At 35.8% G+C, this 25,553-nt stretch overlaps 1 protein-coding gene across 1 annotated transcript; it reads left to right on the top strand.

The window, feature by feature from the left end:
- The first annotated feature begins 1,294 nt into the window (after positions 1 to 1,294).
- LOC127638367 (ribosomal protein S6 kinase alpha-3-like) lies at positions 1,295 to 25,524 on the top strand. The gene is made up of 22 exons (XM_052119861.1): positions 1,295 to 1,624; positions 3,937 to 3,972; positions 10,270 to 10,386; positions 10,550 to 10,631; positions 11,798 to 11,878; positions 12,636 to 12,715; positions 13,361 to 13,467; positions 13,771 to 13,808; positions 14,413 to 14,555; positions 14,692 to 14,762; positions 14,987 to 15,075; positions 15,234 to 15,298; positions 17,024 to 17,126; positions 17,218 to 17,348; positions 17,473 to 17,598; positions 17,818 to 17,907; positions 20,451 to 20,609; positions 21,572 to 21,733; positions 21,902 to 21,978; positions 23,264 to 23,381; positions 23,519 to 23,659; positions 23,962 to 25,524. The coding sequence occupies exons 1-22, from the start codon at positions 1,562 to 1,564 to the stop codon at positions 24,082 to 24,084; spliced, it is 2,202 nt and encodes a 733-aa protein (XP_051975821.1). The 5' UTR covers positions 1,295 to 1,561; the 3' UTR covers positions 24,085 to 25,524.
- Positions 25,525 to 25,553: the final 29 nt, after the last annotated feature.

The raw sequence follows: 25,553 nt of genomic DNA, 5'->3' as shown, positions 1-25,553 counted from the left end.
ATAGTAAAAAAAATAATATTTTAGGTTTTATTCATTCAAGTTTGTTAAACATCACACAATTAAATCTGATGGAATTTTGCTATGAAATTGAAATACCTTAAAATCCTATAAAATAGACAATGTCTGTAATTTTAATGGTAAAAGACTAAAAATGCTACAGAAAAAAATACATTTATCAATGAGTATTAACTGTAAAATGTACAGTATACAGCAAATTTGTATAATAAAAATCTGTAAAACATTTTAAAAACAATACAGTAGTTTTTACAAAAACATTATGTAAAAATAAAAATTTTTAGATGTAAAAAGTATGTTTATCCTGTATAAGTAAGGGTAAAATATTTACATGTTTAACAAGAGAGTACATGTAATTTTTACAGTAAATTATTGTTAAAAATACAGTAAAAAAAAAACAATTTGGTGTACCCACAATTCCCTGCATGACCATCATATTTCATTATATTTTATGTGAATAGTTATGTTTCTTCTTATTTTTAATATCAGTTATGTACATCGGAATGGTCTGTTTTATATTTAAAGTAGTTTGTTAGCAGCATTATTAAAATTTGTCATGTGTTACCCTGATGGTGTTTAGTGTTTGTGTGAGTGACACTGGGCACTGTCTCTACGTGTTTCTTGGTCATTGCTTCTGGAAGAGTCACTAATGTTCAACTTCATGTCATCATGTGCCCTTCTGCAATTGTTACAGTTTCATTTCTAGTTTGTGAGGTTTTTTATTTTCTACTGCAAATTAAACAGATTTGTTTTAGTGCCTGCGTGATCGTGTAAATTACAACAATTTTAAACTAAAAAATACAGGTTGTTCTGTACAATTGTTTACAAGTTACATTTTTAATATTATATTTTTGTAAAAACAACAGGATTTTTTTTACAGTGTAATTTAAAAAATACAACTATGTAGTGTTACTATTATTTCTTATGAGGAACTATATAGATGAAAGCAAATCAACGTGGATTTAATTATGGGGGTGAAAGAAAAGAGGTGTAATGTAAAAGAAAGAGCATAACGATCAAAAAGGAATCACAAAGATACAGCCGAGGATGCTCCAATGTGCACTGCCCTAGAAAGAGAGTTTAAACAGCTCCACCCCTGAATAGGCAATATGAAAACAGAATTTATAATCGCGTCAGAATTTATAGAGAGAACTTTCATTCATTGAACCAATTCAACTTTTACCTGAGCACTGAAGTACCGGGTGGGCACCAGTGGGAGGCAACGTTTCCGTTTATGACGCGTGATGACGTATCGTTCAGCCTCGTTCTGACAGCCAGGTGAACGGGACGACGACGCCATGTTGAACGAAAACGGAAGCGAAGTGTTCTGCTGTTAAAAACATACTTTGAATTTTTGTCAAGAGAGTTCTTGAAGTGGAGACGGACACTTGAAAATTCAAGAGTGACCCACAACGCATTTGTGCCGGACTGGTCTTTTATGTACGCGTGAGAAAGTGCTCATCCTTCTCGTGGGACTCTTTGTAGTTCAACTTTGCACTGACAGTGTCAAATCAGTTCACGGGGAGTTACAGATCGGGACTTGAAGATGCCCCTGGCACAGTTTGCGGACCCTTGGAGGAAGTTACCCGTGGGGCATATGGAAAACGAGGTGAGTTGTTTACAAAATCGAGGAGCGCTGTCACGCGCGTAATGTGTGATATCACATTTAATCCGATACTTTGTGTTATAGAGAAATGCCAGTGCACAGCCTTCTGTCTCCGAAGTGCTTGGGGAAATACAAATCATACTTTTCACAACACTACAAATATAGGTTTTGCATTTTCAAGCAGGCATTTCGCTACTTTTAGAACATGTAACTGAAATGCACAACCTGGTTAATCGTTCACGAGACGCTCGTAAATCGACGTTAAAATATAACAAAGGATGCGATATGGTTTATTTATTTTAGACGTTTTACTGGTATCTTTGCGGTACTGTACCTTGTAACATGTAACCGTTTGTAAAACGTGAATGTGCAAGACACTGAAAATGGTCCAAGTCTAGGCAGGGCTTGACCAGACAAGCACAGATTCTGTGTGTGTTCAGCTTGCATCGGGTTTCCCTTAAAATGGACACTTGCCTGGTTTTGTAGCAGGTTGAAGTTTGACTTGACTTGCATTGGGCAATCAGCACAGGGTGGGTAACTAACTTCACAGAGATTGACTAATAGGCCGTGTCTCAATTCAAGTTGCTACTAACCCAGACAGGGTTTTTTTAATCGTAGGCGCGTTTCCTAGTATGCTAGGTAGGTGACTCAGTAGGTTTTGGCACACAAGCAAGGTGTAGCTTTGGGCTGGGTCGCTACTCGCTATGAAACCGTGTTTTTGCGTTCTTGACATACCGTAGGAGAATTATGGCGGTGTGCCTTTAATCACAACTAGAAAAGATGAATCTCTCTGTCTGATTTTAAATTTAGTGCGTGCGTCACATTTTTAATATTTGTTTTTAATCTCGCAAATTAACAGTGAATGGTCTGCACTCAAAAGCAATAGATTTCACTATTTTTTTCTCGTATTTAAATTTCATTTCAAAATTTATTTGCGTAAACTTCAATATATATTTTTAAAAGTTTTATTAATTGAATTTGGCTAGAGATTAGTTTATACAGTTCAATTTGATGCAATTTTGTTATGAAATTGCGTAAATCTTAAAAATATGCATATATATATATATATGTTTTTTTTGTGTGTGGATTAGAGATGTGCAGAAATCATTAAATGGACTGTTAAATCTTATTTGGTTATGAACGGCAGTTATGAACTGCCATAGGTGGTATAGCAAATAGTTTTCTTACAAAATGCCACTGCATTGCATGACTACCACATTCATTTACTGTACCATGGTATTTATGTGGTAAGGTATTTGATGGTATTACCATGGTACATATCCAAAAATCATGGGATTAATACCATTGTACTTGGTATTTTTTGTTAGCGGTAATGCTGGATAGACCAATAAAGACTCGTACATGCAAAAATGTTTTATTTGCTATTCTGTTTTATTTCTTCTAACACCATTACATTTTTTTATTTTTACGTAGTTTAGAATCAGTTTTGTTTTTTATTAAAAAAAGATCTTAAACAGGTTATTTAGGTTTTAAGTTGTTTTACCTATATTGCAACCAAGATATTGTCATGAAACTATTCATAGATGCAGGTATGGTGTTAAAAACAAGCAAACAAATGAATTGTCAGTGGTAAAAGATTTGAGCAGCTAAGTAAAAATTTTATCAGTTCAAACCCCACCAGAGAGGACCCATGAACTATTGTGCCTTTGAAAGCACTAATGTTCCTTGAGTGACAGTCAGCCATGCCTTGGTAAATTGGCTTTTTGTTTAAAACATCAGATTAATTAATAAATACTAGTAAAGAGTCAGTTTTTCTCACTCTCTCATGCCTTAAACTTCTCTTACTCTTTCCCTAATTAACTCTCTTCTGATCCAGATTCAGACTAATCATGTGGTTTGAAAATAGTCACACTGAACACTCTGTCCACTCTTTGTGCATGGATCTATAAATAATCACTTCGCCTGCAACTACGTATAAACAACGATCTTCTGCTTCTCTGACATTTTACACTAATGTCAACACATAGTCATGTGATTGTATGGGAAGTAAACATTGCACCCAGTCAGACTCCTTATCCCCTCATGCAGCCGTAATAAATATTTACAATAATAGAGATTTGCAACAACCATTTATATTGTCCTCCTTCCCATACATAATAAGAGTGAATCTTTAATTAGCATCTTCTCTGTTGGAAAGATCTCTTTACATCTTGGTTTAAATGGTTGGCTTGTCTAATGCACCAGCAACTATCATAGTGCCTCCAAGTGCAGTTCTAATAATAACATGATGTCAAATTATTATAATTTTTTCCCCTGGTTTCTGTAAAATAACCACATTTTTCATGTGTTTGTAGGACGACTCCATGGTCGATGATGATGTTCCTGTTCAAGTAAGTTTAAGACTACATATTGTTTAGGTATACATACATATGCTTATCAGAGTCTGCTTGTTTGTAAATGTGTACACAATCTTTCAGTTTTGTCTGCATTTGAAGGGAGGCTGAGTTTTTGTTGGCCTCTTGGACTGAAAGGAAAAAGTTTTGTCTTTTATTGTCTGAAAATCTGAATAAGTTTATTTTGTGAGGTTCTATTAAAGGAATAGTTCACCCAAATATGAAAATTCTCTCATCATTTACTCACCCTCATTTCATCCCATATGTATATGACTTTCTGTCTTCATCAGAACACAAACTAAGATTTTTAGAAATATATTTCAGCTCAATGTAGGTCCATACAATGCAAGTGAATGGTGGCCAGAAGTTGAAGTATAAATTCATATGACTCCAGTGGTAAATCCATTTCTTCAAAAGTAATATGATAGGTGTGGGTGAGAAACAGATAATTATTTAAGCCTAAAATACTATAAATTAATTTCCCTGCCCTGTAGGTGGCGATATGCACGAAGAATTAGAATCTCCAAAATCTAAAGAAGAAGAAAGTGAAAATGGAGATTTATATTATATGGATTTACTACTGGAGTCATATGAATTTATGCTGCATTTAATTGCTTTTTGGAGCTTCAAAGTTCTGGCCACCATTCACTTACATTGTGAGCACCTACAGAGCAAATGATGAAATAATTGTAATTTTTTATGAACTGTCCCTTTAATTATTTCGACATGGATCCATTGCCCTTTATTTCAGTGCAATACAATAGAACTTCATTCATGCTAAAAGGGCAATTTAGTTTTGCAGAATGAATCAGACAAGCACAGATCATGAGGTACAGGTGAAGACACATAAGGACATGTGGTTGGTGACCTTTTGGTAGAAACAGAGACTTTACAAGGAAGAGTGACTGAACACCTAGAAAAATGAACTAGAAAAAAGTTTTGGTGTTTTAGGAAAGGTAGTTAAACAGCCAATTGACTTATAAGAAAAGAGATCGCCTGGTCTTTTTGCTTTAGAACCAACCTGAAAAATGCCATTTTTAAATCTGATTTAAGCTAAAGAAGTTAGCTGGTAATTAGTTATGTTATAATATTTTATTGGTGATTTGGTTTGATATTGAAACTTGAAGCTTGGCAAACAGTTTTTTGACATTTTTCTCTCTCCCAATTGAAATAGACAGGAGCTGTACATGACTAGAAAATAGCTGATAGAGTAATATAGACTTTGATAAAAATCAGAATAAGTCAGAAAAATTAAATATCCTATAAAATGTACAGTGTTATGTTCAATGAAGTATATTATGGAATAAACAATGTAATGTGAAATTTACAATATTGCACAATGGAATCATTACATGTGGAATTATTTGGCTAGCTTTTATTTTCTGTAATGCCCCCACTGTACTTGAATACAAGATGCATTCAATTGTTATTTCCTATGTAAACTAGAAGACTTTTACCATTGCATATTTCCTCTCAGAGGAGAGACTGGTTTTAATGGTTTCCTGCTGGATGAGTGACATGGCAAGCAGCCAGTAGGAGAGGAGGGTGTTCAACATTCACCCGAGACTGAGAGTCATTCTCCACAGATCCAGTAGAAACCTATTAGAAAGCTTTCAGACAACATGTGACCCACAGCACTGGTGTTCTTCACTTCATATACACTGACTGACCCCAAAAAAAGTATACTCTAATATTTTGTTGGACCACCATAAGCTTTGATTACGGCATGCATTCATCATGGCATTGTTTCGACAACCTTATAAAACGTCACTGTTTATTTCAGTCTCGAGTTGGAATCATTTTTGGCCGAGATTTTGTATTGATGATGGGAGAGATGAACCATTCCATAAAATCATCTCCAGCACATCCCAAAGACTTTGAATGGGGTTAAAGTCAGGACTCTGTGGTGGCCAATTCATGTGTGAAAATGATTCCTCATGCTCTATGCTTTCACAATGTGAGCCTGATGAATCTTGGCATTGTTGTGCTGGAATATGCCCGTGCCGTCAGGGAAGAAACAATACACTGATGGGTAACCTAGTCATTCAGTACATTCAGGTGGTCAGCTGACTTAATTTTATTGCCACATAATGTTGCTGAGCCTAGACCTCACCAATTGAAGCAACCCCAGATCATAACACTCCCTCCAGAGGCTTGTACAGTGGGCACTATGCATGACGGGTGCATCGCTTCATGTGCTTCCCTTCTTACCCTGATGCAACCATCGCTTTGGATAGGATAAATCTTGTCTCATCAGACCACATGACCTTTTTCCATTGTTCCACAGTCCAATCTTTATGCTCACCAGCAAATGTAAGTGTTTTTTTCCAATTAGCCTCACTAACAATTGGCTTTCTTGTGGCCACATAGATCTTTAGTCCTAATTCTGTAAGTTCTCACCGCATTGTTCATGTGGAAATGCTCTTACTTTCACTATTAAACATAGCCATGAGTTCTACAGTCCATTTTTTACGATGTGACTTCAAGCGTTTCAGTGATCTCCAATCACAATCATTCATGATTTTTACGAACACATTTCTTCCACAAAGCTGACGGTTCATCACTATCCTTCCAGGTTTTAATAATGCGTTGGACAGTTCTTAAATCACCCAATTCTAGTGATTTCAGAAATCTCCTTATTTGTTTTCTTTGCTTGATACAGGCAAATAATTCGCCCCTTCTGAAACCAAGTAACATCTTTTCCATGACCATGGGAAATGTCTTCCGACATGGTTGTTTAAGAAATGAGAAGCTACACACTGCATCAGTTAATATAATTGTTACCAGCTGAAACATATTAATCACTGCAATAATGATCCAATCATAGGCTCTTCAGTATTTTCTTATTTAAATCCAAATGGCTAATTGTTTTGGCCAGGCAGTGTAGATTTAGTCCTGTGATGAGTGGGAGAGTACTTGAGTCAAGTTCCCCATGTGGTGGAAGTAGCGCCCACACTCGTTTCCTCTTCCTGACGTGGGATGTTCCTCGGTTATTGTTCTCAATCACTCTTCAGTGCAAACCACCTCATAGAGATTTGCTACCACCTTTTCAGATTGTTTGACAAGCACTTTATTTCTGTTTTGACAGATTTACCATGGGAACAATAAGCTGTGCACGATATATCGAAGGGCTCGTTCCTTATTTTAAAATGCCAGAAGCATTTAGTTTACATCACAGCCATAAACCATGATTTGCTATCTGATATTGCTAGTCAGGTGGTATTAGGAGGAAGGATAAAGAGCATTTTGCATTATTAGTACCAGACGCATCATCAATATTTTTGGTCTCTTTTTTTCGGAAGAGAAAGACTGTAAATTGCAAACGTGTATGCATCTGCTAAAAAAATATTTTGTCAACTTTGAGTTCACTAGCATATGGTCTCAAGTAGAACATGGACATGGACTGAAAGCAAATAAACTCCAATTTTGGTTACTTCAAAGAAGTATTGGTCTATTTTAGGCTTAACACTTGCTGATGTAGGTTTTCTATTGTGTATTTCACTTGCTTAGCCTAAATCTAAAACCTTAACTCAAATAATAGAAAAGCTAGTATAAAATGGATTGTGTGTGTTCTTATTTGACTGTGTTTTAGTAAAATACGCACTTTCAGTCATTTGTTGAGCTATACTATTCTCTCAGCACTGATGAGCTGCTAGAGAAAGAGTTTCTCACTTTTTAAAGAGTTTCTAATGAATGAAGTACACAATCTTCTAAAAGATAGCATGCTGACTAAAAAGCATATTTGTTTGAAAAAATAAATACTTGATCTCAAATGTTGCACTTTGTAGTAGAATATGAAATACACTTTTATACATGCACACATACGCACAATTATTTTGTCATTTTCCTTTTCCTGTCTCTCTTTTTTCCCCACCCGCCATTTTTTACCTCAGTGATGGAATATGACGTCTGTGGTATTTTTCCACCATCAATAGAATATCAGATATAATCTGCTATTCATTCTCACGGTTTTGTGGCTGCAGAATTCCAAAGATACCTCTACATATTTCCTCAGAATGTGAACAGCCATAATTCCTCATATTATACACATCCTTATCTCAATATTGACTCTTAAATCCCAAGATCAATCTTTTACTCGGTGCGCAACCCTCTACTTCAATGAGAGGAAATCACTTGCATTTGTGACCTATGTGATTAAAATGTCAATGATTTGCCACTGAATGGTTCAGATTTCAGCAGCAAGATCCTTTCAATGCATGTTGAAAGTAAAAGTTTGGTTGGACTTTTTCTGTGTGTCCCAAGATGAGATCCACACAATTAAATTGTTTAATATTTTAATACCCTTTTGGTTCTGTACTGTCATTTGTTGATCAAATACAACAAAAATAAACATTTAATTCTAATTGTATATAGCACGGATGAGGTAAAGCCATTCAAGGCCTCTTGTGCTCATTTACAGATGCTCTTTACAGAAATTCTGGTTTTCTTAAAGAGACAAAAAATCAATATACTTGTAAATAGTACAACTTATGCAATTAAACAATAAACATGTAACAATATAAAATATATACAATATATTATCATATTTATTGATACATGGAGTACATGTATTTTTTCATTTTTAAAAAGCAAAAATGTAACTAAAATGATGAAAAAATAAAACAAAATTAATATTTTCATAATTTACCTAATTTGAAGTTCCCCTGTATAAAATGTCTTTCATTTGTAAACAAAATGGATATTATAACTGAAATATACCCATATGAATCAATATCGAATCGAGAGGTTGTGAATCGGAATCAAATCGAGAAATCTGTATCAATACCCAGCCTTAACGATCAAAGAATTGGCTTCTTTTTGTTTTGTTGATCTATCCCTTTAAAATAGTTGTACTTAAAAAAAAGAATAGTACAGTTTTAACAGCGTGTTTAAAACAGTATGTTTAACAATGATACATTTACATGTGATGAAGATTCCAGTAATTTCAGAGGCCTAGAAAAAGGTGTTTTTACATAAGTGTGGTTCGCTCGTGAGCGCCACATGTCATGGTAATTTCTTATTATGATTGAATGTACACTGTTTGTAAAGCGACCCTGAGCTTTTGGAAAGACACTATATAAATAAAACTTAGTATTATTATTTTTATTTTACTATGAGTTAATAAAAACAGAAATTACCTCAAAATGATCTTAAGCTAAGACTGGGCAGATTCAGTGTATAATAATGGTCCCCAACCAGAGGTGACGTGTCAGTTAGATGATCCTGACAAAACAGTTGAGCAAAACTTTTGACTGCCTTATGGTGCATTCACATACAATGCAAAGCAAGCGTTTCACGCGGCACAATTACATACAAAGTTGATGCAAAGGCAGTAATAGGCTCAAATTCGTGCCAGGCAGCGCAAATGGCACGACTTGAACACACGAAATCTCTTCATCCACCTGCCATGTAGTTGCGAAAGCTTATCAGCATTGAGATTGTCCGGATGTCACTGACGTAGTAGAAGAATCTGGAAAAATTTGTGAAAATTATTTGTAGTTGTGTGTGGGCACCCGGATTTGTAGGACACAACGTAATACATGTCATGTACAGAGACCGGATGAAAAAAAACATCACTTGGAGGAAAGTGAACGAGGAAGGCTCATGCTACTCTCTGTGATCCACGCACAACTTACCACGCGCCCCATTGAGAGTGAGAACCATTATCGTGACCACGAGGAGGTTACCCCATGTGACTCTACCCTCCCTAGCAACCGGGCCAATTTGGTTGCTTAGGAGACCTGGCTGGAGTCACTCAGCACACCCTGGATTCGAACGCCCTACTGTAGGGGTGGTAGCCAGTGTCAATACTTGCTGGACTACCCAGGCCCCCCAAAGGACTTATTGTCACAATATCATGGAATGTATTTATTCCATGATATTGTATTTAAGAATGGGGAGTTCAGTTTTAATTTGATTTAAATTATGGTATGTTTCAATTTGAAAAGGCTGGGAACTGTCCCTATTTAACCCAGCAAGCACTAGGGGGAAGACAAGATGAGGTTGAGTGTTTAAGCTTATGGATAAGGTTATGCTAACACTGCTTGAGTGCAACGGAACTCTGGCCTCCATAGTTGATGATAGGTACTGCTGGTAGTACCAAAAACATTTTTAGTATTTTCTCTTTTTTTTGTTTTTATGATTGCTTTTGAACACTTATTTACTTGAACATTTTGTCTTTAACAGTACAGGAGAGCAAAAGTGATCCGCGTGAGTTTGCATGTTTGGTGGTGTACTGCTTGTTTCATATTTGACACATGTATATATCCTTGTATATTCTATCTCTTTTCATAGGATGAGGGCTCAGTCAAGGAAATCAGCATCACTCACCATGTCAAGGAAGGCTCAGAGAAAGCAGACTCACGACAGTTTGAGCTCTGCAAGGTTCTGGGCCAGGGCTCTTTCGGAAAGGTCAGACTGACTGCTCGGATAGCAGCAACATTTGATGTGTCATTTGATTAACACATGAGATTTTTCATTGAATTGTTGTTCATATTGAACACCATTTAAGAAATGTGTTACTTTGCATAACTTTCCACTACCACAGAAGTATCTTTATTTTTGGTTTGTGTAGGTATTCCTTGTCAAGAAGAAAACTGGCCCAGATTCAGGACAGCTCTATGCTATGAAAGTGTTGAAGAAAGCAACATTGAAAGGTGTTTCTACTCTTACAAAATGTTTTAGTTTGCTCTAATAGCTCAAATGTCAATACAACAGTTATATTATCACAAGCATTATTCATATTAATTTGAGATTATTTTAACAAGAGCAATGTAACATTTTTGTTAAAACTTTAATTGCATTTTAGCTTTGAACATTGTTAGTTTTTGCATACTTTTTGGCAAGGGAACACCCATAATCTTTTTCCCAAATAATTTAAATGGGTTGTTGGTTTCTTTGGAGCTCCACAGATTTCCACAGAATTTTAATGTTCAACATTGTCAGAGTTTTACAAACCCCTTGCATTTTTATTAAATTTTTTGGCTAATAGTGTTCATTCCATTTTTCACAGAATGTCAGCAGAATTTCCACCACAATTTTTTCATAAGTCTTCATCTTTCTTAAGTCAGCTACTGCACGGACATTCTGTTCCTGGTCTGCTATTTTTGTTTCTTCTGTCACGTTGACCTTTAAATGTATGCAACAGTGCAGAGGTTAATTATGATTGGATATCATATCATTATTGTCACTATTAACAGTTTATCTAACTGTCCTGATGTGAAATCATGTCATTTTCATATAATCTTATAATGATATTATAAATATATTTCATCTTGGTTTTTGCTCCCAACATATATATATATATATATATTTACATTTCATTTATTACCATTCATTCATTTATTTCCACAGTATTGACTTCTCTCGAGTTTCTAGAGAAAACTTTCTTTTTTAACATTTTTGATCTAATATTGACCCTAAGACATACCAGTCTATTGCAAACTGTGGCAACTCAAAACAAACACAAAGACAATGTTAAGCTTCATTTAACAAACCAAATATCTTTCAACTGTTTGATAAAATGGCAAGTGATTTTCAAAATTAGCAATTAGCAACCAAATTAGCAATTTATCATGATTACTCAAAGATAAGTTGTTGCAGTGATGACTGCTGGAAATGGGACCTGTCTAGATTTGATCAAAAATTACTTTTTTCAAATAGTGATGGTGCTGTTTTTTACATCAGTAATGTCCTGTCTATACTTTGGGATCAGTTGAATGACATTTTGGTGAATTTAAGTACTAATTTCCGTCCGAAACAGCAAAATCTTTACATTATTCCAAACTTTTGCAACCAGTGTAATATTTGTTTGTGGTTTCAGTACGAGATCGAGTACGTACAAAGATGGAGAGAGACATCCTAGTCGAGGTCAACCATCCATTCATTGTTAAACTGCACTATGGTGAGTCATTGGCATACCATGACCAATCAGATTTTGCCGCTTCTATAACGAGGAGAAGCTATCGTGTCAGTTTGTGTTGGCTCGCTTCTGTTTGCTAATTAATACACATGTATTTCAGATTTTTACTTGATGTGAATAGAGAGTTTGGAAAATCCAGTAATTAGATATTAATTAAAGCTGAAGTATGTAATTACTGCGCCACCAAAAGGAATTACAAAATAAACTTAGATTTCAAAACAGCTTTCAAAACAGCCCCCCCCCGTCAGCTGGTCAATCAAAGTGATAATCTCACCCCCAACTCACGGCATTGGTTGAGTAACTTTATTGGGGCGGATCTAAGCAAGAAGCAAAACAAACAGAGAAATGGTTAAAGTGTCACAGAAAGACAAAGCTAACAGGTTTTGAGACAATTTACCTTTTAATGGTTTGCTTATAGTTGTCTCTGCATATTAAGCTTGGATAAGAGAAAGTATTTGAACACAGGAAATGTTACATACTTCAGTTTTAGGTTTTAGTGCCATCAGTTCTGTTGGAACTTATTGGGAATTTGAATTGCCACTTTACGTGTTAATTTATATAACTTAAATATAACTGACAAAAAAAATTATCTGTTTTTTCTTGTTTATCTGCTTTGTTTACACCTTTAAATTACTTATGGTCCCATTGCTATAAGAATGCATTGATGAATTTCTAGTATTCTTATTAGAGATGACTGGAAATCCTGGAACAGTGAAATTCTTTCTTTCTGTTTCCTCAGCATTTCAGACTGAAGGTAAACTGTACCTGATTCTGGATTTTCTTAGAGGAGGAGATCTTTTTACTCGCCTGTCCAAAGAGGTAAAATACAGGATATTTACTGTCAAGGGACAGATAGGTGAAATACGAACCTCTTAACATCTTTACATCTTCTTAAAGGGTTAGTTCAACCAAAAATGAAAATTCTCCCATTATTTACTTTATCTTTAAGCAGAACCAAAACAACTATTTTTATAAGCACACGTCAGCTTTGTAAGTCCTTATAATGTAAGGTGCAACAGGTGTAATGTGGCTGCTGGCAGGAAGCAATTTTAGTTAATAAAGTTTTAATTATCAATTTGTTTCTTACACAAACCTACTGAATCATCTCACAAGAAGTTAATTGATCGACTGGAGACGTGTGTATTCTTTTATGCTGCCTAAGTATGCCTTTTGGACTCTCAAACATTCAGCAGCCTGATTTCAACCCGTTTACTTAAATTGTATGGACAAACAGAGCTGAAATGGGCTTGTAAAAGTCTTCATTTTGGTTCTGCAGAAGAAGGAAAGTCATACACATCTGGGATGGCTTAAAGTTAAGTAAATCATGAGAGTATTTAGATTTTTGGGTGAACTAACCCATTAACATCATTCATCTTTAAGATGAAAAAGGAAAGAAGCTAATGCTATGCTTACAGAAATAACTAATGAATTCAGGTAATTGTTCTACCATTCATCTTTGTGTAGGTGATGTTTACAGAAGAAGATGTGAAGTTCTACCTTGCTGAGCTGGCTTTAGCTTTGGATCATTTACATGGACTGGGAATAATCTACAGAGACCTCAAACCAGAAAAGTTTGTAGAATGTTTACTCACTCACTTAAAATTGCATGAGTAAGATGTCATCTTGTGACACAAAGTGTAGTTGCAAACTGTTTGGTTTAACACAAAGTATAATGGCAAACTGCAAAGTCAGCAATGAAATACTACATATCATAAACATCAGTCCAGAACATATAATTCTGACAGACATAGTCTTTTAAATTTTAAAACAATGATAATAACAATGTCTGTATCTGTACTCTTGATACATGTTTATAAGTCAATAAAGTTCACATCTATTTTTTTATGAATAAGTCAAATTGGTATCTCTTTCAGTATCCTCTTGGATGAAGAGGGACACATTAATCTTACAGGTATGTGCATTTTATATTTCTTAAAGGAATATTCCAGGTTCAATACAAGTTAATTTCAAGCAACAGAATTTGTGGCATAATATTGATTTACCACAAAAATTTATTTAGACTTTAAAAATAAAAGCAGAAATCTGGGTTATAGTAAGGCACTTACAATGGAAGTGAATGGGGGACAAATTTTGATTGTTAAAATACGAACGTAGTATAGCCATAACACATATGCAATATGTGTGTTCACTTGATTTTATTGTGATAAAATCACTTACTAGCCTTTCCTGTGTGAAGTTAAAGCCAATTGTACAACTTTGTTGACATGATATTCTGTCAACTAACCCTAAAATGACAATTTAAACAATTTTACAGCCAAATAATACATGAGTTTTAACAGAGGAATTAATGAAAGTGCTTTTATAAAATTATAAGCTTCACATTTCTGCCTTTAAACCCTCAGAAAATCATCCCCAATCACTTCCATTGTAAGGGATTCACTGTTACATTGATTTTTGCTTTTTTAAAAGAAAGGGAGGGACGTGTCAAATATTTTTTTTTTGCTGTGTATTAGATCAGTTAAGTGCATTAGAACCTAAAACTGTGTGTTTCTTAGATTTTGGGTTGAGTAAAGAGTCCATTGACCATGAGAACAAGGCATATTCATTCTGTGGTACAGTGGAGTATATGGCTCCAGAGGTTGTCAATCGCAGAGGTCACACCCACAGTGCTGATTGGTGGTCCTACGGCGTACTAATGGTAAGAGGGACAGGATTATGAAAAGACAGTTTCACATGACAATGATCAAGTAACCACAGTGGTACGGAGTATCAAATAAGTTTATGCCAACTATTGTATTTATATCACAATTCAGTTATCTTTTCTATCACCTCAGTTTGAAATGCTGACCGGAATACTTCCATTTCAAGGGAAAGACCGCAAGGAGACCATGACAATGATCTTAAAGTAAGTCTAATAATTTAATCGCTCAATTATTTCTTTGAGATTCTTATCCTCATAACTTTTTTTTATTATTATTATTTATTTTCTCCCAATTTGGATTTGTGTGTTCGGATTCTAACTCGTGAACTCCAGGGGTGGTAGCCAACGTCTTTTACCACTGAGCTACCCAGGCCCCTCTTATCCTCATAACTCAGTCTATGCATTGACAGTGTTTTCTATTCCTCCAGGGCTAAGTTGGGCATGCCTCAGTTTCTCAGCTCCGAGGCCCAGTCCCTGCTCCGCAATCTGTTCAAACGCAACCCTGGCAACCGCTTAGGTGAGGAAGCACATTCCAGCCAAAGAAAAAAGTTAGTTTGAAAGAACAGGTTTTTCATGTTGAGTAAATTTGGTGAATTTCTGCTTGTGCTTCGGTTGTTTTGTGCAACAGACAATCTGTTTCTATTTATTAAATTTATTTTTGACATGTTTTTTTAGGAGCGGGGCCTGATGGAGTAGAAGAGATCAAGAGACATTCATTCTTTACTACCATTGACTGGAATGTAAGTGTTTAAGTACATAAAGAGTAATGACAAATTACAAGCTACGTCATGTGACCAATAAATTTGAAATGTTCTCAAGTTTTGCTGCAACACACTCTGGTGTAGGCACCCATTGACCAATGGGAATCTCTGAGACGCGGGACTAGTTGCGCTGTGAAATCGTATGCTTGAGTTTGTCAGCCATGTTTTTTTTTCCGGTGTATTCATTCCCTGTACTCTGTTATCTAGTAATTGTGGAGAGAGAGCCTGGAGAAGAGTTTCATTGTTTGCTGTACATTGTCAAAAATATATTTTTTAACCCTAAAACAGGCGAGAGTGAAAAATGATTAGCAAAAAATCATTTAATGTCACTTTTTATATCATTTGGGCTTGAGTAACAGATATACAAAAGAATGTATGATATATTTTATACTGTATATTTTGGATTTTATGAGTTGTATCTCCCAGGATGTTGCCCTATTAAGCTACAAAATAGTCATCAATATTCAAGTTTTATTTGATGCAAAATATTACAGAGTTTCTGACTTCCCCTCTTATTTTATAACGTGTGTGTGTGTGAGAGAGAGTGTGAGAGAGAGTGTGAGAGAGAGTGTGAGAGAGAGTGTGAGAGAGAGTGTGAGAGAGAGTGTGAGAGAGAGAGTGAGAGAGTGTGTGTGTGTAACAACACTGAGAAAAGTTTAGCTTTATGGTTACAAGTATGACATGTATAAGTTTAATAAATGTGTATGTATAATATTGCGGATTAACCCTTTTTCTTTCCTCAATCCGGCAACGTATCTCAGGGGATATGCACATTTCAATATGTGATAAATAACAGCACGAACAACATATGACTTAATTTTCTTATTCCGCATCTTAAAACAATGTTCATAATTAATATTAGCAGTTTTATAAAAAATGTAACTGAAGAAAATGTATATTAATATATAATTATTTATCACAAAGTCAGCATGTCTTGCACTATGGGCGGCCATGTTGTTTTAGGTCAGGCTGACTTAACAATCACAGAAAATTTTAACCAAGTCATGTGACCCACATACTCAACAGACCGAACTATGCTAAATGATAACAAGATTGGTTGAGAAACTATTTAAAAAAGTGGATATATACACAAGCAAGAGTACTTTACAGAACTTCTTCTATGTTTCTGATATCAACATGCAGTAACACAGCAGAGAAGCATGCACATCTAAAATTCAGGTTAATACAGGTACTTTAATAAAATAACTGAAAATTCTGCTCGAAATGTGGTGTTGTGCTTCAAATTTCAGCTTCATCTGAGAGAAACAGTGATCTTTTTTTTTTGCATTTCTTTGTCTTTTTTGCGGTTTAAAATCAGAGAACCTCCACATGAAATCCAAACACTACTGTTCACAGGAGATGCATTTATGTCCAGGTGGAAACAGTGATGCCTCTCTTGATATCGGATATCCGAAACACAGCTTAATACCAGGTGGAGACAGGGCATTTAGAAACATATTTGATCGTGTCTGGTGGATATACCCCTAAACAAGCCTATTTATACAGGGCTTCCTTAAGCTTGACTTGTCATTCAGACAACTGCTTGTTAGTTTAGGAAATATGTAGTTTTGCACATTCCTACTTTTAGAATGTTTCCAGACTTTTTAGAAAATCTGTTCAAGAAAACATGTCTTGTGCTTCTATGCTTTGCCTTAATGTTTGAAATTTATGGCTATAGAAATTTTTATTCTTTCCCTCATCTAGAAATTATTTAGGAGGGAAGTTCATCCTCCCTTTAAGCCAGCTATCAGAAGGCCAGATGACACGTTCTACTTTGACTCTGAGTTCACGGCCAAAACCCCACGAGGTGAGTAATCCACATGCCTATGTACAGTTTCAGGAGTTTCAAAGTCTATTCACAACAATGAGATGGTACTTGATCTTTTTTTTTTTTTCAGACTCTCCAGGTGTTCCACCAAGTGCCAATGCTCATCAGCTTTTTAGAGGATTTAGCTTTGTTGCCACGGGAGCAGAAGAAGAGAGCCAGCCACCCATTCAGAGCAACATCGACATGAGTAGCATACTCCAGGTATACTTGCACCACTCACACATTGCTGTTCTCACACAGCTGTAAAATCATTATACATGAGAATAAAGTGTGTGTGTGCCTGTGTGTGTGCCTGTGTGTGTGCCTGTGTGTGTGTGTCATAAAGCAACCCCACCGGAGTACACTTCAGTTCACAGATGTATATGACATCAAAGAAGACATTGGTGTGGGCTCTTACTCCATCTGCAAACGCTGTGTGCACAAGAGCACAGGCATGGACTATGCTGTTAAGGTAAGCAAAACACCATGCCAAATGTCAGTGAGTTATATGACTCATGAACTTCACTGCAAGTCTTAAACAACCATATAATGGCTTGTGAGATCTGACTAATTTGTATTCATAAAGTAATTGATGTTATTGGTTTATAGATATCTATTGGAGGTTGTGACTGGCTTGTCGGTAGTAGAAAATCTGGTATTAGAGATAACAGTGGTCCGGATTGCATTGCAGATTATCAATAAAGATAGGAGGGATCCAGCGGAGGAGGTTGAGATTCTGCTGCGATATGGGCAACATCCCAACATCATCACTCTGAAGGATGTGAGTGGAGTTTGTCTGTCTGTTGGATACTTTATAGGGGTCATGACATAATTTTTTTTGTATTATTATTTTATTATTTTCCCTGAGGTATACTTATAATGTTAGCAAAGTTGTTTTGCACCAAAACAGTCATAATTTAATAATATATGATTATTTTCCACCCTGTCTCTGGCCTTCTGTCTAAAACGCTGGCCCTTTAAAGGGGTCATGACATGGTTTTTTTTATTGTATTATTATGTTCCCTTAGGTGCAATTATAGTATTAATATATTTTTTTTTAAGAAAAACTTTTAAAATCTAGTGATTTATGACCTTTTCCCACCCTGTTTCTCATCCTCTGATTCAAACAGTCTGTTTTGGGGGCGTTTTCCATTTAAGACTTCAGTGTTAACGCCCACTGTTATGATTGGCTAACGTCAGTGCCTATGTATCAATTATTGACGCCCCCAGCCAGAACAATATGCAAGTAAACTAAGTAAAAACACTGTGATTATTCATAATGAATGAAATTGCGCTTTAAAAAGTAGTTTAAAGTTTAAAATAGATTACTTACAGTTTGCGTCGTCGTTGTTCCCAGAATAGTCGGCACGGACTTATCTTTGAGCAACAGTTTTCTGGCAAAGCCAGCATCATATTGAGATTTGTTCTCAAAACAGTCATCCTTAAAATGTACAGAACAAACGCTTAAGTTAACACTGCCGTGACTGGGACGTCCGCAAAAAATAAACTGCATCCATTTTTCCCTGACGTCTGGATCTTTCGGCAGCTTATTCAGAGGTTTTGTTTGACCACAGCCAGGAACAGCACATCTGTGTGGCATCGTAATTTTCCTGTGCACAAGTAGTCTCTGTCAGAGCTCGCTGTCCATCGACTGAACACTTGTGAGGCGCACGGCGATACTGAAATGAGCGTAGTTGTCTTGCGCTTAAATCGTAGTTATCTTGTGCTGGAGGCGGTCATATGCAAACGCTGTTACGTCACTTCTAACCGACACGTCACTTCTAACCATGAATCCAGAACGAGCTGTATTTTGAGCTTGATTAAATAAATGATTCGTTTAGAATGGGGAGGACGTCTTAAAATATTAAACTTGCAGGACGTTTTAATGATACAAAGACCTCTTATATACCAAAAGATCAAGGCAAATTTGGTTTCTCATGTCATGACCCCTTTAAGACTTCAGTGTTAATGCCCACTGTTCTGACTGGCTTACTTCATGCAGCCCCTCAAATACAGCTATATTTGAAACTCAATCAGAAGAAAATGATCAAGCTTCATATTCAAATTGTTAATTTATATACATTTTATTTATATAATAAATTTACAGAGAAAAAAACAGAGCTGGACATTTCAGGGTTAACACACAACGTACACCCAACATATTTCATCTGAATGTATCAAACTATTTGTTTAAGCAAAGCAACAGAACTGTATGAAACATAAATGAATGAAATTGTTTAATCACGGGTCAAGTAATGTTTAACTGCCCCATCTTACCCCATTTTTTTGCAAAGAATGAATCATATTGTGACTGGTTCACAAGCAGTTATTTTCTGTAAAGCACCAAACAATATGTGTTGTGAAAATATTACAATCCACACTTTTATATAACACATAAGCAATCCACACTGATATGAGCCGAAAACGCATACAATCTATGATGAAATGTTCTGAATATGCAACTGTAATGGGTGTTTCAACAGGCCAAACAGATGCTGGTCTTCACAGGAGCGATATCTCACACATCTTCCGTGTTTGTTTACACACAAAACGGCATGTGTATCTTCCAGTCAGTGGCAGCAGCAAAATAACATGTGTTTTTAAAAGTTGTGCTTGTACTGCTCTTGTGGAAAACAGTGCTTAAGACCATCTAGTGCATGTTTACAAAAGACCAACTATTAAAAATAGCACAGATGGGTGCAAAAACGGTCCCGGACACCTTCAAAACAGCAAGACAGTAAACGGCAAGATGAAACGGAATGTTTGTTTCCTTTTGAAAAGTGGTGCAAGATACATGATAACGTTCAAAGATGTTCATCTAGTGCATGTTTATGTAAAGTCCAGATAAGCAAATGAAGGTGTCCTGTGTAAGTCCTCTTTGCTGTAGATTAATCTCCCATGACAGACCTTCTCTCCTCTTCACCTGTGTAATTGACTGTGAACACCAGTGGGCAGGGCCAAGGCTGCAATGAGGAAAGATTGATGATGATGTCTTGCTGAAGAGGCAGTAATATGCAGATGTATTTGGTCTTTATGATGTCATAAGTTCAAACATTTCCAAACAGGCCATTTCTGGTGCTTGGTTTAAATAAATACTCTTTTTCTATTAAGGAGGATGTTTTCAGTTCTGAAACTTGCAGTATGTTTTTATTGTACAATGACGTCTTATGTCAAAAGATAACGGAAACGGAATAATTGTATTCCTCATGTCATAACCTCTTTAAGTATATGATAATAAATCACTGGAATCTCCCAGTAAGAGATTGAAAAGGAATGGCACACCTTGCTTGTGGCTAGTTATTCTGTGTTTATCTGTTGTCATAGGTGTATGATGATGGGCGATCAGTGTATCTGGTCACAGAGTTGATGAAAGGTGGGGAATTACTGGATAAAATTCTCAGGCAAAAGTTTTTCTCAGAGAGAGAGGCCAGTGCTGTCCTGCACACCATTACAAAGACTGTTAAATACCTACATGTCCAAGGGGTAAGAGCATTTACACACTCAACAAATATTATCTATATTCACAGATATAAAATGTTGCCTGGCTAAATTGACACATCCATAGTCATATATAAACATCCTACTTGTACGCCCTACAAATCTCCATGCACCGTCATTGTAACTACACATTTAAACTTAAAGGTGCACTAAGTACTTATTTGTGGTTTGCTTCTTTTTGGTTACTGACACCTATCAGCATGGATGCAGCATCACACAACAGCAATTGTTTAGCAAAATCATGTAAAAACACCCTATTTGCAAGCATGTTTTTATCACATGACCACAAATGTCCTAAAAATAGAGGGGTTACCTACTGTAGATAAAGTAAACATTTCTCAGCTGGTAATGTGATCAGAAAATGGCAACCACCAAGAGTGGAACTACCCTTATGTAGAATAAAATGTCTTTTTCTAGGCCATTGGTACAACTGGCGTGTTAATCTCATGTGAGTGTACATCATTTTAAGCATTTGCCAAAAGTGTTATTGATTTCTTTAAGTGTAGAACATTTTCAAAGGTATAGTTCACCCAAAAATATAATTCTGTCATCATTTACTCACCTTCATGCTATCCCAGATGTGTATGACTGACTTAGATTTTTAGAAGAATATTTATGTTTCTTTAATGTGATATTTGGAGCTATAAATGTCTGAACACCTTTCACTTGCATTGTATGGACCTACAGAGCTGAGATATTTTTCTAAAATGTTTGTTTGTGTTCTGCTGAAGAAAGAAAGTCATACACATCTGGGATGGCATGAAGGTGTGTAAATTATGAGAGCATACTCATTTTTGGGTGAACTATCCCTTTATAGAGGACTAAATTACTTGGTGAACCTTTAAGAAAGCGACTTTTCTATTTAAATAAGATTGCTCTGATTTTTATTTAGAGTTCATTTGATATAGTTTGAAGATGTGTTTGGTTGATTGGCATATTGGTTGCAGGTAGTACACAGAGACTTGAAGCCCAGTAATATTCTCTACATGGATGAGTTGGGCAACCCAGAGTCCATCAGGATTTGTGATTTTGGCTTCGCCAAACAACTCAGAGCAGAAAATGGTCTGCTGATGACACCATGCTACACTGCTAACTTTGTTGCACCTGAGGTACGTCTTGACCTGTTTTTTAAGGATGAGATCTTTTAGTATTATTTCCAAAGCATTTTCAGTAAATCTCTTTATATTTTTATATCAGTAAATCTTTTTATATTTATATTTATTTTCTATGCTCTCTTTTTGTTAATTTGGTGAAAATGTACATTATCTTCTCCAAAGGTCCTGAAGAAGCAAGGCTATGATGCAGCGTGTGATATCTGGAGTCTGGGAGTTCTCCTTTATACCATGCTCACAGGGTATGCTTAACTCACCATACAAGTTATGGATTCTTATGGATGTGTGATTCTGAATTGTGAACACTGCAAACACTATACATTTCTGGTTCCCGGACTAAAAATTCCATTCATTTTTCCCATAGGTGAGTTGATTTTTAAAGACAACTTATAAATCTTTAAAAACAGACCTATCGTGAGCTCCAAGGTTGTTCATTAAAGGTATAGGACTCTGTTGAAGCCATCAGCTCACAATACTTCATGGTTTAAAAATAGTTTAGTAGTGAAATCCCTCCAACACCCATGGCAGAGAAACATCCACCAATCAGAGAATCAGTTCAGCAGCGAGCACACACTGTAAATGACTCAATCGTGTCACTCTCCCTTCACTCTCAAACTTGCTTATATTTGTATATTTCAGAATATTTGGCATTAAATGTAAAATATATAGTTCACTCAATTTAAATTCTCATCATTTACTCACCCTCATGCTGTCTCAGATGTGTGACTTTCTTCTCAACTCTGTTGGTTGCATACAATGCAAGAGAAAGGTACCAACATTTTGAAATTTAAGCTTTTTTTTTTAGCTCCAAAAAGCGCAGAAAGGCAGCATAAATGTAATCCATAAAACTTCAGTGGTTAAATCTATATCTTCAGAAGATAAATATGTGTGAGTGAGAAACAGATCAATATTTAAGTACATTTTTAATAGAAATCTCCACTTTCACATTCTTTTGTTTTTGGCGATTCAAATTCTTTGTGCATATCGCCACCTACTGGGCAGGGAGGAGATTTGATAGTAAAAAAAGGACTTAAATGTTGATCTTTTTCTCACCCACACTTATCATATTCTGAATTCTGAATATATTTAATCACTGAAGTCTTATAGATTACATTTATGCTGTCTTTTTCACTTGCATTTTGAGGACCTAAAAAGCTGAAAAGTTATTACAAAATCTTCGCTTGTGTTCAGCAGATGAAAGAAAGTCTTACACATCTGGGATGACATGAGGGTGAGTAAATGATGAGAGAATTGTATTTTTTGGGTGTTTTCTTTAAGTACACAATCTTGTACCCTTTTGTCTTTTTGTTTGATTCTTAATTTGTTTTTTGCTTCAAAGCAAAGTTTGTAATGTTGTAATTCACCTAAGAGCTGGTTGGTTTGGTTCTTTCCTCTCTTATGAAGAATTGCATAGAAAGTCTATGGCAAAATGAATGAATGGGGAAAAATAGTTCTGGAACCCAGGCCACTGAAACAGTGGGCGGGCACTATTGTGCTATATAGCAATCACCCAAATTCTTCCATTAGGTTTACTCCATTTGCTAATGGCCCAGAAGATACACCGGAGGAGATTCTGGCTCGGATTGGTAGTGGGAAATTCTCCCTGACTGGTGGATACTGGAATTCTGTATCACATGAGGCCAAGGTGATGGTCTCCTTTTATTAAACAATTTCTTACCCCTCTGTTTATAGATCACATTTATTTCAAGTTCCTTTTTATATTAAATTTTTGTTCTGTCACTAATAACATTTCGATTTGTCTTTTAAACCTCTCTCTGACAGGACCTGGTATCAAAGATGCTTCATGTTGACCCTCATCAGAGATTGACTGCTGCACAGGTTCTTCATCACCCATGGATTATCAACAAGGACCAGCTGCCAAAATACCAACTCAACCGCCAGGACGCGCCTCATCTTGTGAAGGTTTTCAGTTGCCATAATGATTTTAGATTTGGTTTCAAATGTAAAACCAACAGTAATATCAGGCAGCAATGGGCCAGATATGATATTGTGGTTTCTCTATAGTTCTTATGTCAGCTCTTTTTTAATTGAACAACATAGAATTTATTTGTCGTTATCTAAGATCCTACCACCACCTCAAAGTTTTCCTTATTCCCAGAGGGTCTTTGAACTAATTATCATATGCTCACATTATAATTCTTATGTTTGATTCTTGTGTTGTTCTATTGAGTGCATATGTAAATGTATTTCCTTCTTTACCTAAGGGTGCGATGGCAGCCACTTATTCAGCTCTAAACAGAAATGTCCCACCTGTACTGGACCAAGTGGGTTGCTCCACACTAGCTCAGCGCCGTGGTGTCAAAAAGCTGACCTCCACCGCTCTCTGACCTGTCAAGTCTAACCTCAAACTACAAAAGGCACATAAGTTTGTGAGTCCTGCTACCATCAACTTGGAATGACAGTCCAAAACAAAAAAACAGCACACATTTGTTCAGCTCTTGTAATTCATCATTGTTGCATAACTATGTAGAATATTAAACAAAGATCTTAGGATATTAAGCCTATGTAAAACTGTTTTATCAATGTGCTATAGAAATGTACTTCTTATGGGATTGCATATGTAAAAGTATTTCTGTAAGTCTCTGTTGGGAAATAATAATTTATTATGTTGAGAGCCTGAGATACCCAGTTTGTTTTCTGTATTTTATTGACGATGCAATGTCTAGAGACGACATGAAGCCATAATATTGCCACCAATTGATGACCAATCATAGCTCTGCCCACCCTCTTCAAGACAGACCTCAAATGCTGAAACAATTTACTAGAATGCCTCTCTTTTATAACTAAAGATCTATCAATCATTAATATCACTCTATGCAACTTCAAATGGTGTCCTAACATACCACACTGTTGAAACCATTTGTGTAAAATCAAAGAAAACTATGCAATTACAATTACAGTCCTCAGTGTATGTGTCTAGACATGTTGAGTGAATGACAAACCAAGTATTTTATATTAATATAGTGTTATGGTAAGGCAAAGTTGACCAGATAACACCCTTTGCCATGCACATTGTTTGAGAATGTCTTAAAGGGCATTTGATGTACCAAAAAAGAAGAATTCCATATAGTTACCTCCAGCAGCCCAGTATACTTAAACTAACATCTGTTCCTGTGAATTAATATGAGACCATTTGTATATCTCTTACTGAATATGTTAAAGATACGTGGGAGCTGGCAGTTTTTACCTGGAATGACCAACAGCTATCTGATTCCAAATACTTCGTAACACTCCTCTTTCATATTTCTTTGTTTATTCTCTCGATTAAATAAAAGGGAAATGCATTAGTTGTATTAATCAAGGTTGTTTTTCAACTATATTTTTTACAGACTATTCAGAATGTATTATTTTTGTACTAGCTGATGAACTGTTGTCTATGTTAACGAATATCTGTGTATGTGAGGCCACAGTTTGATGAGACTCAGGCATTCTCATTTCATGCTGGAGTTTTTTTTATTTGTATTAATGTGTCGTTTTTTATAGCTACTGCTGTAATGTAACAATCACAATGGAAGTGAGAAATACGTCATGTTTGTGCTCTCTTCTGGCCTCTGTAATGTCCCAACACTGGCCATATTTAAAAAGAAATCTCAAGCTGTTTATTCCTGTGGTGCAAAATCAAATTAAACTTAACCAAAATAACAAATCGTTTGCAGTACAATTTTGTATTATCTTTTTATATGTAAAATTAAATGATGCAACCGGATAGAAACTTTGGAAATATTTTTTTTTTTAAATGGTCTCTGGGAAATTGTATTTTGAGTCTTGAGATTATAAATAAAGTTTTTGTGAACAA

This window comes from Xyrauchen texanus, chromosome 4 (assembly GCF_025860055.1).
Source record: "Xyrauchen texanus isolate HMW12.3.18 chromosome 4, RBS_HiC_50CHRs, whole genome shotgun sequence".
NCBI classification, from domain to species: Eukaryota; Metazoa; Chordata; class Actinopteri; order Cypriniformes; family Catostomidae; genus Xyrauchen; species Xyrauchen texanus.
Note: the sequence above shows the minus strand (reverse complement) of the source record. Positions and strands in the feature narration are given on the sequence as shown.

What these genes read in the sequence shown, in the direction of transcription:
- LOC127638367 (XM_052119861.1), top strand. Translation starts at nt 1,562, where the DNA reads ATGCCCCTGGCACAGTTTGCGGACCCTTGGAGGAAGTTACCCGTGGGG. An exon ending in TTACTCGCCTGTCCAAAGAG is followed by an intron (nt 12,716 to 13,360) that starts GTAAAATACAGG and finishes ATCTTTGTGTAG; the next exon opens with GTGATGTTTACAGAAGAAGA. An exon ending in ACGCGCCTCATCTTGTGAAG is followed by an intron (nt 23,660 to 23,961) that starts GTTTTCAGTTGC and finishes TCTTTACCTAAG; the next exon opens with GGTGCGATGGCAGCCACTTA.